At 41.1% G+C, this 15,060-nt stretch overlaps 1 protein-coding gene across 2 annotated transcripts; it reads right to left on the bottom strand.

The window, feature by feature from the left end:
• Positions 1-1,526: 1,526 nt before the first annotated feature.
• LOC135464754 (zinc finger and BTB domain-containing protein 24-like) lies at positions 1,527-12,848 on the bottom strand. 2 transcript variants are annotated; one of them, XM_064742294.1, is made up of 2 exons: positions 12,738-12,848; positions 1,527-3,840 (listed from the first exon to the last, which is right to left on the bottom strand). In XM_064742294.1, exon 2 carries the CDS (start codon positions 3,821-3,823, stop codon positions 2,177-2,179), a length of 1,647 nt encoding a protein of 548 aa, XP_064598364.1. In that variant the 5' UTR covers positions 3,824-3,840; positions 12,738-12,848; the 3' UTR covers positions 1,527-2,176. The 2 variants fall into 2 exon arrangements, with proteins under 2 accessions (XP_064598364.1, XP_064598363.1); XM_064742293.1 differs by lacking the exon at positions 12,738-12,848 and adding an exon at positions 7,304-7,391.
• Between the last annotated feature and the right edge of the window lie 2,212 nt (positions 12,849-15,060).

Genomic DNA, 15,060 nt, shown 5'->3' with positions numbered 1-15,060 from the left:
AAGAATTGGAAACGAGAAACCCTGATATCAAATTCTTGCTGAATCTATGACGGCTATGGCAATCTGCAAAATATTGTTAGCACTAACATTTTCAAATGCAAAAATACTGTACTTCCATACTTTCATGATACGGTATGTGTAACACTTAGTTCAAGGGTATTTCACTTATAAATGCATGTAAGCTACAAGGGCAGTCAGTTTTATATGTGGAAGAAACCATTGTGCCTGGGGTAAACCTCTGGTTTTTGGCAAGTAACAGAGAAACGTTCTCACACTTGATCTTTCCCACATTTGAGGCCTGATAACATGACTGGTTTGGGCAGGAAAACAATTAATTATGATAATAACAAAAATGTTCTTTATGCATAATAATTAGCTGATGACTTCAAAGGTTTTATCAAGTTATTTCTGTCAGAATATTATTATATATAACGATTGAGAAACTGTTCCTTATTCAAACTAAAATGTTAAAGCAGCTACATGTAGTATGGGCGGTGGAAGGCGATTCAATGTGACCTCCAGTGAAATTCATGTAAGACTGCCTGGAAACATCCAGCCACATCGGTGAAGGTGGCTGCTTAATAGAGCAAGAGCTCAAATTGAACTCTTAGTCGCTAAAGGTTAAAAAGTCCTACAGTATCATACGACTTTTCAAAAGTGTTGGGCAATTTTTGCTGACATTAATTCACCGATTACCCATTCCACAGGCAACAAACGACACCTCCTTCGCAAATTCTCAATTTTCTCCATTGTTCATCTTGCACTGTAAACAATTTTCAGATGCCTTTGTAATGGTCTAGGTAATAGCTGCCTAAAATTTTTGAAGTCACTTTTTTTTTTTTTTTACATTAGATTAATTTTTTTTTACACTTAAAACTCAAAACTCCCCTGTAACTGCAAAGGCTCTGAGAACAGCGGAAGATTCTGAATCTCCATCACCCTTCCAGAGACAGGAACTCACACCTGGTGTGTTTTATTGTAAGCAACAGAACCATGTGTCAATGACTCAATCCCACAGAAATACTTTAACAATGTCGTACATTTACATTGGAGGCACGCACAACTGATTCTGATTGGATAACAGTGGACATACGGCATCCTGGGTTACAGCCTTTAACCTTGGTCATACAATACTTACTGGAAATCTACAGTATCTGAACATCAACCAATCCTTGCCTATCTCACACAAAAGTCAATCATCATCAATTCTGTTACCCCTTAAATACATGTAATCCTCTCCCCCTGCCCCCAAATATTAAATGCAAAACAACAAGTTGTGAACAGATTTCAAGCTTTTAAGACAACAACAACTGCATAATACAACAAAATGCTCGAAAAACATTGGACTTAAGAAAACTGAAGCTGATAAAGAATGCATAGTCCAGTGAACAAGGGCATTATAAAACTATTAAATCAAGGAAGCATGACTGATCTGGGACCAGTTCACCCTTGTTCACAACTTCATTAATCGTTGTGCATCATACCACAATGGTTTTCCTTTAACTCGTAAATTTAGTTGGAAATTCAAAATTTCTTTCACTTGTTCAGAAATCTTTTCGTGAAAATTAAATGTTGCAGAAATAAATACCTGTATTCATATAAGAAAATGCGCATTCAAAGAGACAAAACATGTTGGAGCTGGACACATTTATAACAAAGCAATGTATATCAAATTTCTGCAACTTTTCTTGTTAACATAACCAATATTAATCATGAAAAGTTACAAGGAATATGACTTTCATGTATAAAGTTTTGTGAAAGTGGCCCCCTGGAGTTAGTAAGGAGCCCGTCTAACAAAGCTGTCATGATGCTACATCAACTGCCCTTACCATGGTGACGTATCATGTCATGGAAGTTGCGGAAGGTGCCAATGGTTTACGCTTAGTGGAACAGGCCAGTGACGGATCAGCGGGGTTATGGCCAAAAACATGATGTGTTTATTAGAATGACCTCAGCCATGCTACATTTATTACTTATTGCTCTGAAGGCACAACAAATGTACAGTTTGTACAACAGGCCTCTCATGTTACCGTATGAGACCAGGAGACAGTTCACTGTATTTCAGTTTTTACACGGTCATAGGAACCACATCTCATTTTCACAGGGTGCAAAGTGCTATTTGACCCATCGGGAGATATGTAAATAAGGATTTCACTCACACACTCAGTCACATCAGTCATTCACTCGTGTTGATGCGCTTCTCAAGCTCTTGTACAACAGCGTCGACACGCCTTGCATACTCCGAGGCCGTGACGTCTTCCTGTGGCTGCGTCTCCGTCGTAACATGCACTCCTGCGCCACCCAAAATGGCGTCCACTTGCGGGGTAACTGTCTGAATGGTGCTCTGTGACTGAATGGCATCACCCAGGACGACCCCAGGCATGTCACCCGTCACCACCATCATCCCCATTTCTGGATCGGACACAAACTGAATTTTCTGCCCAGCTAAGTCTGCCTGTGACAAGACAGCTTGGACAGCTTGCTGCTCATCCACTGGGACTACTTGCAAACCCATTGGCTGCCCTGATACCGCAGCATTCAAATCTGCTTCCGCCAGAGCCACGTATATAGTTTCTGACGTTCCATTTTTGGTCGTTTCTAATTCAAACACAGTTTCTTTGCCCGTCTCCGCTTCCAAGAGCTTGATGGAATGTGGGGGCGGAGGTAGCTGCGAATTACCCGGCATGACCACTTGTGTACCAGTCGCTGTTCCCTGACTTGTACCTTGCTCTTGATTGGTCATCATTATGCCCTGCTCTGATGCATTCATTTCCACATTTTCCACAGCTTTCCCTTGATGCGCAGCATCGCCAGCTGCCCGTCCTTGCTGCAACACCTCAACCGCAATTTTCTCTTTCTCTGCCGTCGACACTATACCGCTTTCCTCTTCATCAGAATCCTCGTTCTTCTTTGCCTTTTTACCTTTCCCCTTCCTTTCTTTCTTCTTCCTCTTTTTCATCGGTGACTGCATCGCGGCAGGGGGATCCTGACTGCCATGTGTTTTCACATGTTTGTCCAAGAAGCTCTTGTAAGCAAAGACTTTCTCACAGAAATGGCATTTGAACGGATTGCTTTCATCATGGATCCTCATGTGAGCCATGTAGTAGCTTTTAATGGCAAATTTCTTCTCGCAGACAGTGCACATGTACGCCTTTTCCTGATGGTAGCGGTGAATGTGGCCGTGCAGACTGCTGCGTGTGCGGTGGAACGTCCCGCACTGGTTGCACTTGTACGGCTTGTCGCCCGTGTGAACTCGCACGTGCACTGTCAGTTCTCCGCGGGTAACAAACCTTTTTCCACAGGTGTCACAAGAGAACGGTTTCTCCCCGGTGTGTGTGCGGATGTGAATATCCAGCTTTGTGCGGGTCGGGAAAGACAAGTCACACTCTGTACAAGGATGCCGTCTCATCGGAGTTCCAGTAGGGTCGACAGAATCCTTCTTGACCCTTGGCTTCTTTGATGGCTGCAGAACTCTGCCCAACCCGTCTACATTCTCCTCATTTTGCTCCATGTCTGGATCCTGCGTAATGAATATAAAATGCTGCTCTCCGCTTTGTACCGCGGCTACACAGGTGTAGTTTTCCTCTGCTGATTTCAGCTTTTCCGTTTCCGTGACAACTTGTTCGATGTTTTCGAAGGTTTGGAGATGAGTTTTCATGTGAGCTTTCAGTGTGAGGTGAGAGTTGAAAGTCTTACTGCATGTAGGACATCGGCAGACAAATGACAACACATTACACAGCGTGACCGTCTGGATACGACTGGGGGTGGATGTGTTCACATATATCTGAACCTCCAGTGTGAAAGCTCCCTCAGTTTCCATCATCTCTGTTCTCTTCAAAACTTTCAAAGTAGAAAAAAAGCAAATAAGGTTAATTGCATTAATCAAGATGTTGGGAAATGATAGAAGCGATGTTTTTTTTGTTTTTTGTTCTTTGTTTATGACCAAAAATAAAATAAAAAAATGTTTAAACGGTTGTTTTCTATTGGCCTTGCTAACTTCACACATGTACGTCCAAGATCTGTCGTATTGGCCCAAAGCACACGGTATTGGCCCAGGGAGTGCTGTGTAGGCCCAAGGCACACTGCATTGGCCCTGTGTGTGCTGTATTGGCCCTGTGCGTGTTGTATTGGCCCTGTGCACGCTGTATTGTCCCAAGGCACACTGTATAGGCCCAGGGCACGCTTTATTGGCCTAGGGCATGCTTTATTGGCCCAAGGTACGACGCTTTGGCCCAGGGCACACTGCACTTACCCAAAGCGTTCTGTACTGGCCCAAGGCACTGGCCCAGGGCACACTGTACTGATCCAAGGTGCCTGTATGGCCAGGAACAAAGCCAAGGGCAAACACAGCCTGCCAAGGGCCACTATAACAGACTGAGGATCTACATGTACAGTGTATGGCATATCATCTTCTGTGACAGCTTTATACCTGGCTATTGTTACAAACTCCTGCTGACGATTTTCACTTTCGAGTATCTATGTTCGATGTCAACATCTAGGCCTACATTAACCCGTGTGGGATCCCATCTTGGCCCGCACACGCCCTACACACCCATTGAGAAAATATCTGCCCCTGCAAAGACCACTATGTGAATTGTACGAGGTGTGCTGAACAGAACATCTTACGAACAAATACCCACAAGTGGTCAATAATATACTGTATGAAACCAAAACTTTCATTTGTCACTACATGTATGTACGTATGCATGTATGTATGTATGTATGTATGCATGTATGTATGTACAATTTCTTTAAAATCCCTACTGTTTTCCTTTAAAAAAAAGAATGTCCCTACTGAAATATCCTATTTTTTGTGATAGGTTACCGCCAACAAAGAATTTTTTTACAAATGGCCTGGGGGACTTATTTTGAAACAGTTTTCTTCCTACCTTAGCAACCAAGCCAGCATGCCCAAATATGATGTATTATTATACTTCATAGAGTGATTCTTGTTTTCCATTGGTCAATATACAGTCACATGACATTTTGCAAAACATGATGTGCACTGATCATGCGTTCAACCAATGTAATACAATGTATCACATGTTCAGGTGGCAACAGCCAGTCATCTAAGCTAATATTCAACAATCACAGGAGTTTATTCTACTGCAGTTTGCCTCTCTGACATCTGATTGTTTGTACAGTAAACAACCAGGCAATGGTTAGCTCCATTATCAATGTACAAATTCAACAATTTAAAGGAGTAGAAAACATAAAAATGATGTCAAAATCAGATGAAAGAACGTCAAAACTTATTTGCAAACAAGATCTTCAATATTTTTTGGATTTTTTTTTCCAAGAGAAAAGGGTATTTGAAAATATTTTTGTATGGTGGGTATTTGGGACCAACTTTTGGTATTTATCTTTGTTGCATAATAATGTTCTAAATAAGAACGTGATGCTTGTCTAATAAATTTATTTGAATATAAATATGTTGTTTATATTGAAACTTTTGCATTAAACCTAAATTATGATAATATTTATGAGCGTATTAAAAATATAAATATGATCCAAATTGAGGTTTAATACATTTGTTAGCTGAAAAGAACAAATTCTATTGCAAAAATATTTATTAAACCTGTGTTACATCCCCATTTATCACATTAATAAACAAACTATAAATACCAAAAGGTGGTCCCAAATACATACCATACAAAAATAATTTCGAGTGTCTTTCTCTCCTTAAGGAGAAATCAGAATATTGAAGACCACATTTAGGAATAGCTTTTCGTACTCTTTCATCTGAACTTTATGTCATTTTTATGTTTTCTCCACCTTTGAAGTGCCAATTGAGCAAGTACACTGTTTTTTTTTTGGTTTCTTTTCTGATTTGCTTTTTGGTATAATAGAACAACTGGTGCATGCTGGGGGACTGGATATCAGGAATTATCAGGTCTCGACACTAGCTGAACATGGCCTCTGACAATTCCTGCTATCCCATCCTCCAGCATTTACTATGTGTATAACAATGAAATTCAGCAGGTATAAGTGTAAATTAATAACCAAATTAGACCAGTGATCACAAAATGGTATACCCATTCCTATATCGCGTAACAATGGAACGATCATATATACTAAGTTAAGCAAACAGGTGTTCCCAAATAACAGCCGTACTGATGTGCCCAAATAATAGCAGTGCTGATGTGCACCAAAAGGTGTGCCCAAATAACAGCAGTGCTGATGTGCACCAACAGGTGTGCCCAAATAACAGCAGTGCTGATGTGCACCAACAGGTGTGCCCAAATAACAGCAGTGCAGATGAGCCAAGATAAAAACCAAATAAGTGTGACACCAAAAAATTTGCAACAGCTTCAACATCCTTCTTTGGTGTATCATTTTTGATGTTTCTTAGATTTTTTTGAGAGATATTTAAGGATGTCCGAATTATAAACTGCATGGATTAGGTGATGAGTATGAAACCGTGCTCTCATCCAAAATACAATGAAATTGAAAATCTTGTGAGATAAAAGGGCTGTCTGTTATCCAATGAAATTTCCTTGCTCTGACAGTTTGAAGTGATCGCAAAGAAAGAGTAGGTTAAGTGATATCACTACAAAAATTTCTGATTCACATGAAAAACTGCCTGGGTAATTTACTAATTTGCATATGCCCCTTTCCCCTGTGGAAATTCTGCGCTTGCGTTATGGAGTTAATTTGTTCAAAATGGATCATAAATGTACGGCTGTAATTTTAAATAAGCAATTACATCAGCTCATCATTTTGATAAAAACTAACTGAAACAATCACAATCCCCAAAGTACACGTATGCAGGCCTAAAGGTCCTTAAGAGTTGTGAATTCATTATTTTTTTCAAGGTTATCAGAGATCTGCCACAAAAACGAAGTATGTTGTAGGTTTTTCAGATAACTTTAGGCTTACATTGTCTCTTCAACGAAACATGAAATTCAAACGTACCAATCATCTCGTTCTCAGTTGTAAAAACCTTTTCAACAGAACAAAGGTGAGAAAAACACAACTGAAATTCAAAAAGAATTTTTTCAAGAATAGGGCAATTTGTGACAGACAATGACGTTAGCCACTTCTACCTGATGAGTTTAATTGGAAAACGAAAGTAATCTTCAAAGCAGCATATGTGAAAGCTGGGTATAAAAGGAAAACAAGATATGAGTAAAACTTGACTCATATCTTGATTTCTCAACACATCGATGGTTATTCGAGGTCCAGTTTCCGATGCTAGGCCATTTAACGTGTTCTTAATCTAGCCAAACTTCATAGTAACGCTTTCAATATCTCTTGTTAAGGCGAAACAAGAATAGAGGTTTGCACAAAGAACTGTACTTACCACGACGACAGAGTGGCAGAGCTGCTATGCGATGCCAAACGCTGAAAATTCGTTAAACAAGAAAATTTCAAGTTCAGACAAGAATTACATCCCTTACTGGGTGCATTTGAAATCCGGAGCCGCCAACAGGTCTGGAAAACGCCCGAACGGATCACAAAATTAAAGGCACTCCAGACTCGATAAATCTGATCTAATTCACAACTGTGATGGCGTATGGGCGTGCATACATTTACTCGCTCAACGTTTGTAGAAAAATAATACTAATTTTTTTAAAAAGTGAAACAATCAATCATATAAGTAAACAAAACCTCAAATGGGAACTGGCCGGGTAAGGTACGTAATGTTCAACCCAACTGGAAAAAAACACAATGGGAGTTGCAATTTGTAATACCGTATTACAAAACACCCTTTAATGGGTTTCCCCTGGGCTATGCCCGGTTTCTTTCCACAATAATGCTGGCCGCCGTCGTATAATTTACATATTCTTAAGTGGGGCGTAAAACACCAATCAAATAAATAAATAAATTTAACTTTATAGATATCGGTGTCTCATCTTATAGTAGAGGCCATTCACTAAAGGTGTGGCCAGAGTGTAAGGCAACATTAAATACTGGGGATGTCAACAATTGTAGATTTCCATTTGCTTTATTTTACATAAATATTTGCTACAAATTTCGAAAATGCAATTTCGAACCAGCTGATTTCTGTATGCTTTGACTTAAAAAACTGACAGGCTGATGGCGTGTCTATCCGCTAACTCTTTTGAAAAATACCCTTGATGGATAAACAAACGCAAAAGGATATCAGAAGAGCGTACCGGTACTTCACCAGTTACGTGTGACCATTTGTCAACCATCACACTGTCGTATCTGCTGCACTTTTATGCTGATGTTTTATATCATGAGAGATTGATGTTTTAAAGGGAGGCTACTTTCTTCGTTAAAAGAAACTTTTCTGAGTCTTTGCCAAGTTATGCCCCTTCCGTTAACCGCACTGTCTCTAGGAATGTTCTCTACGCCCGTTTAGTAGCATTGGCATGCAGCCAAATGAGCAATTCTTCAGTAGGAGCGTAAAAAGAAAGTCTAACTAAATTTCTCGAACAATTCATCATTGTAGATCTATTTGGCGGCTGAGGAGGCTAAGGGACGTTATGTTGAATGTTTGTTTATTTATTTATTTATTTGGAAGCCTCCGCGGGCGAGGTAGTTCAGGTGAAAACCCAGCACAATGACCCAGGACCCTCTCACGCGGTTATGCTGTCGCTCTCAGTTCAAGTCCAGCTCATGTTAGCTTCCTCTGTAGCCGTTTTGGGGAAGGTCCTAAAGCAACTTACGGATGGTCGTAGGTTACATTCGGGCATTGCCCGGTTTCCTCCCACCATAACGCTTGCCGCGGTAATATAAGGGAAATATTTTCGATTAAGGCGTAAAACACCAATCAAATAATTTATTTGTTTTATTGTTGCTTTACGCCATACTCAAGAGTTTTTCACTTATAGGCCTAAGGAGCGTTAAACCAACAGAGAGTGGTCGACAGCTTAATTACTGTCACAAAGATCTGATAGGTAGGCCTTCCGGTAATCAAAGCGAAAATTTCGCTGACCAAGACCGGGTTTGAATCAGCAGTTTATCGGTCATAGCTATTGAAATGCTAGTGCTTCTAACCATTAGACCACATCATGCTCCCAACATGGTGGATAGAACAGCCATCACCTGATAATATGCATGGACAGCAAAGAAAATCACTACAATGAAATACATATGTTTGGCAGATTAAACACTGCCTGGGAAAATAGTTCTTTTTATATTTTTTGTAGAATTTTTCCAACCTAATAAAACGCTTACGAAGGTCTGTCCGCGACTGTTATCAGAGGGAACAGAGGGAGACAACCTACACAGTAGATACATTTGACGTAGTCTGCAGGATAGAACATACACGTCCCCCACGTGACCGTTGTTGCCCAATGAAAAGCGGGGCATTTTGTCTGATGCAGGATAAGCGTATATGTACAGGCCAATGCTTCCAGAATGCAGAAGTCTATATCCGTCTGTGCTTGTGTAGACCTTATTCAGTTACTTTATTCAGTACCTTTATTAAAAATCTGAGATCTTCACCTAACAGAAAATGTCTCCGCAGAATCCAAAACTGAACATGCCCGATTGATTAATGCGCATAAAACCCCATTTACAATGTATACAGGGCCCTTATGGGATTAACCAGTGTATGATTAACCAGTGTATGAGGTCGAAGGTTCACATCCCGCTGTTGCTGAATCGTTTGGCATTTTAGGTCAGGTTTTACCGAAGAGTAAAAATTGATTGTGATATTATGGTGGGCACTCTGTATCGCTCTTATCCATTTTGCCGGCCTCGCCCATTATGTCATCACCCCCATTTGGCATTTGTTAGACACAAGTTCATGAGTTTACCATATGTCGTAACCCCTTCTCTCTGAGTGACATTTTGCATTAAAAATATGGGTTCCAGTCGAACATGCCGGTTATAAGCTGTGTAAAACGTATGTTTCTCTAGTGCAGTGATTGTGAAGCAGAGCAGCGACAACAGTGTGATAGACGTCCAGAGCAGTGACAACAGTGTCATAGACGTACAGCATAGAGGGTAAAGCCAGAGCAGCGACAACAGTGTGATAGACGCTCAGCATGGAGAGTAAGACCAGAGAAGGGACGACAGTGTGATAGACGTACAATATAGAAAGTAAAGCCAGGGCAGCGACGACATAGTGAGAGTTGGCAAATGGTCACGTGTAACCGGTGAAATACGGCCTCTTGTCAATTCACCTTAGCCAGGGTTTTATTCTGACTGTTCATGTAAAGGCATAAATAGTAGCAATTTACACGCCCCCCTAGCATCATGGCTTAAGCAGAATTAGGTACAAAAAATGCACTGATGTTTATTGCAATTTAAGGTCCAGGCCGCGGTTCAACATAGCCATTTTATTCGTTGGCCGTTGAGATACATTTTCCCACGTAGTGGCGCTTCGGGTCCAAGCTGGACTGACTATTGTCCTCTTGTGTTCTAGCTTGTTAAATTTAACATAGTATTATGTTTTCTGAGTGATGCAATTTTTACATTTATTTATTTCATTTTAGCTTTACACGGAACTCAAGAGCATTTCACGGCGGCGACATTATGGCGGGAGGAAACCGGACAGTGCCCGGGGTAAACCCACGGCCATCAGCTGACAGGTTACTAGAAGACCCTTCTCACGCACGACCGGAGAGTAAGCCAGCATGAGCTGAAGTTCATCACACTGATTTAACCGCATTGCGGCGCTAGTAGAGTGTTGCGCAGAATAGATTATGTAACTGCAAAATAGCATTACATTATGAACAGCACAATAAACAGCTACACGAACAAAAGCATTTTGTTGGAACAGCGGAACAAATGTGGCATGCATAACATAACCGGTTGCAGCAGTAACATAATCTACTGAGCCGCCATTGCTCTGTAAACATGATGTTCAGTTAATTTAACAGATTTGTTTTTAAAGTGAGGGTTCCCCATAGTTTGCAATCTGCTCGGTATAGTTTTTCCATTTCCACAAAGTAGAGTATTGTGGTAACTGCAACAAAAGGTACAAGGCGATGTATCTTTTGTTGGAGCTGCTACAATACTCTAGTTTGCTCGGTATAGGGGGTAGGTGATCTCACGGCATGGTTGGCTGACTTTAATATGGCTTTACATCAGGATGTTTGTCTGGTAACATTGGAAGTGCGATCATTTCCCGCGCGTTCTGCTTGTCTAGTTTATGAATACATAGGTGTCCTGGTATGTGGTAAATGCATTAAGTTTGGTCACAATGATCTAATGCGATTGTAAAACACACGAAGTATATGGGCTCAGTACCGGCTTTGGGCAGGTAGTTTGTACCCCCACACCCCCCCCCCCCTCCTCCTTTCTCACTTTTAATGAGGCCTTGGTGTGATAATGGTTTTGTGCAGGTTGGCGCAGTCTAAAGTTGGTTGAAAACCACTTGTCTTCTCCGAATATGACACGCATGTCGGTCCGCCTCTCGCAGAAAACTTCGTCAGTAACTTGCTAATGGCCGATGTTTTACCCTGCGAAAGCTTCACTTCCAAAGCATTCATTTAATGACATCGGTGATCGGTGAGCTAAACTGCAGATTGCACCCTTCAGAATGCTGAAGTCGAGAGTTTGAGAGTTCAATTTTAAAACAAAACCAGTGTACACTCGGTAGGCCAAAAGACCTAACCATAACTAATGCCTGCAGACATCGAGACACGGGTAAATCATTAATTCCCTTAAAAGTATGATGGCAAGCTAAAACAATAGCTAAGCGTCATAAATAGGTCTGATTTTAAAAGAAGAAAAGGTTCAATTCAACTTGGACCCGTATCTCCACTGCGTGGAAATATGTACCGCGTGCATTTTTGTAAAACAATTGGTTAGCGTTCATATGTAAACTTTAAAAGAGGAAAACATCCAATACAGTTTCGACCCGAGTCACCAAGCTGTGCGGGTGAAATGTACCCCATGCATAACCTGTACATGAAATCCCAGCATCGTCCCCAAACTCATGTAGCTTGCTTAAAGCAATGGTTTTGTCACAACGGGTTTGCCTGGATGACTAACGGGTGACTTTTTGACTCCAGCTCTCACGAATTGACTTCTGCTTTACCAGGATGTTTGTCAAGTGCGAGTTTGCATAAAAAAGGGCGGTAGTAGCTGCAACTGTGAAGCCCTTGAGCAAGGAGGTCGGGTGTTCGATCCTAGCTCTCGCCGCAAATCAAGAAGTTTATTGGATATACTACAATTGAGAGGGTGGTTTGTTAGTAGTACAAGGAACTCTTTTTTTTCCTCCACCCATCATGCAGCAACCTCATCTCAGTCATACGAGTAAAATGTTTTACAATTAGGTCGTTAAACATCATGCAGTATGATAAATAAATAAAACTATCAGCAGTAAATGCGCCCTGTAAAACTGTCATCTTCCACATATTACATTAAGTAAGGTATAGCTATATATACAATATTGAACACGTGCCAGAGGGCATATAAGCTGCTACTCTTTTAGCATTTAAGCAATTTGAACAGTTAGAATAAAACCCTGAGGTAAACAGCTCCGATCTTACACTCCATGTTCTAGACTTTTATATTGTATTTCTGCATGAAGCAAGATTCTGCCTGTGGCCTAAGCATCACCTATAAGCCCTGTGCCTGGTTCTTTTGCATTATTTCTGAGTTATTGTTAAAAGTGATGACAACACGGCATTTTGAGTAATTCTAGACCAGTGCAGTCTAATAAATTGTTATTAGCATCACTAGTGTTTTTACACAGCTATGCTTAAGCAACTTGCTACGTTTAAGCACTGATATGAGCTGTTAGAGAATGAAACCCTAGCTCAAAGAATTAGAGCCTGTAGTTCACCCGTTACATACGTGTGACCATTTACCAGCTATCACACTGTCGATCGTCGCTGCTCTGGTATTACTCTCTGTCCCATGTTGTTGTATTCACGCAATATTCGTCAGTGGTATATACGTATCTCCACGACATATGGCTGAAATACTACCGGGGTGGCGTAAAGCCATACTCCTTCATCCATGAAAGACAGATAACGAAACCCGCTGACATTTTCCCACGATCTCATCTACAATAGTCCGTGTATGTCTGTATACACATATAGGTCAACAAACGTACAGATGTTAAATGAGAAGGTATGCTGGTATTATAGCGATCTTGGTCTATGGTTAGGACTACGTGTACTCCCGAAGCCTTTATCCTGTTGGCGATTAATTCGTCTGAGGAAGAAATAACGATTCAGTTGCGTGTTCCTGTCGGCTATCAGTTAAACATATCATGTTTACTTTGCTATAGATCAAAAGCGAAAACAATAGTTCTTGTTCAAATTCGACACAATATCGACAGTAGCACCTGTCACCCAGAGTACGAGTAGTCCGAATTCAGATTTATTACGCGCATAGCTTGTGTCGTGCTCCAGGTCCGGTTTATACATAACCCAGACCTCAAAGTTCCAAGTGCTGTTTATTCAAGCCAAGCTGTTACCCGCCGATGGATTGGAAATTTATTCTGTTGCATATTTTAGGTCCGCTATTTGCCGCAAAATCTTGTTTCCATTCTCCTATAAAAGCGTTTGATGTGTTTTGCGGGGTTATTGTTGGCGGGGACGGAGGTGAAAGCACATTGTTTTTCCCGGCCAATTAAGGCCAGTCGTAAAATAACGTATCCTCAATGACCTCGGAGTAATGTCTCTGTCACAACTACCACGACACGACATCTGGCGGACAAAACGAGCGGCAAAGGTGTTAACCTTTTGTTATTGAGTTGTTTTGGATGGGATGTGCGCAGACGACTGGAGACGCTGTTCCGGAACTGTCTGCATCGACAACGCCAACTGCCGACAAATCTGACACTTCTGAAATTACTACTCATGCCTTTTTCAACAAACCTTCGTGACCTTTGTTTTTTGCGGGTTTTTTTCTGTTTTTTTTTTTTTTTTTTTTTTTTTTTTTGCAGGAGAGTGATATCATCTGTTACAAATAGCAAAATAGCACTGTTTAGGATTGATAAACGCTTATTGCTGTTATAACTCTGCCATGAAAAATGTTGGCAATTTAGATGAAACTGAATCTATGCGTCGAAACAGGTATTCGTGTGCCAGTCGTCAACCAATAAGGACACTCCAGATCAATAATCGCAAGGCCAATTCCCGTCACGACACCTAGCAAATAAGCAAAGAACTAAGGAAGTATATATAGTACGAAATTAGGATGGAGTCAGGCAAAGCGATGTAGTTATCAGTTTTCACTGATGTTAAACAGGCGCTAGGTGTATTATAGGCGATTGAGTTGAATCAGTGTTCAAATCTTGTAACATGCTGGTATCGATAATAAAATATGCACCTCAGTTGCGCTTTGTTTGTAACTGTTCATATATCTTATGTAACTATCTAATTCAACACGATGAATGCATAGCCCCTAGGCCCAAAGTTGAGCGGAATTAGACACAATCATGAAGTAGAGTGCAAGAGATTCTGAACACTCTGTCCATTATTTACTTCGTTGCTTTGGTTTCACTCTCTGTGCTGTACGCATCTCGTTATATTGTATTCCTGCATAAACTAGGACTCTGCTGGTGGACAAAGCTTCTCGAGGCCTGGTCCCTTTTCATTGTTTTAACATGATTGTATATTAAACGTGATGACAGCACAGCATTTTGAGTAATTCTGAACCAGTGACGTCTAATAAATTGCATTTAAAAGGGCGTGTAAATTGCAACTATGGATGCGTTTACATGAACAGTCAGAATAAAACCCTGACTACGATAGGAGGCCGTATTTCACCGGTTTTCACAAATGTGACCACTTGCCAGCTTTTACACTGTCGTCTCTGCTGTACGTCTTTAATTATATTATACTCAATGAAAAAGTTTAGAAACTTAGAGTGAAAGTGTTTAATCAAATGCATGCATTGTGCGTACTCATGGCCTCATAATATTAGTTAGCATGGGGGGGGGGGGGGGGGAGCCTCCGTGGCTCAGTCGGTTAGCGCGCTAGCGCAGCGTAGTGACCCAGAAGCCTCTCACCAATGCGGTCGCTGTGAGTTCAAGACCAGCTTATGCTGGCTTCCTCTCCGGCCGTACGTGGTAAGTTCTGTCAGCAACCTGCGGATGGTCGTGGATTTCCCCCGGGTCCTCCCCCTTTCCACCCACCATAATGCTGGCCGCCGTCGCATAAGTGAAATATTCTTGAGTAC

This window comes from Liolophura sinensis, chromosome 4 (assembly GCF_032854445.1).
Source record: "Liolophura sinensis isolate JHLJ2023 chromosome 4, CUHK_Ljap_v2, whole genome shotgun sequence".
In the NCBI taxonomy this organism is placed as follows: domain Eukaryota; kingdom Metazoa; phylum Mollusca; class Polyplacophora; order Chitonida; family Chitonidae; genus Liolophura; species Liolophura sinensis.
The sequence above is the reverse complement of the archived record's forward strand: the minus strand, read 5'-3'. Positions and strand labels throughout refer to the sequence as shown.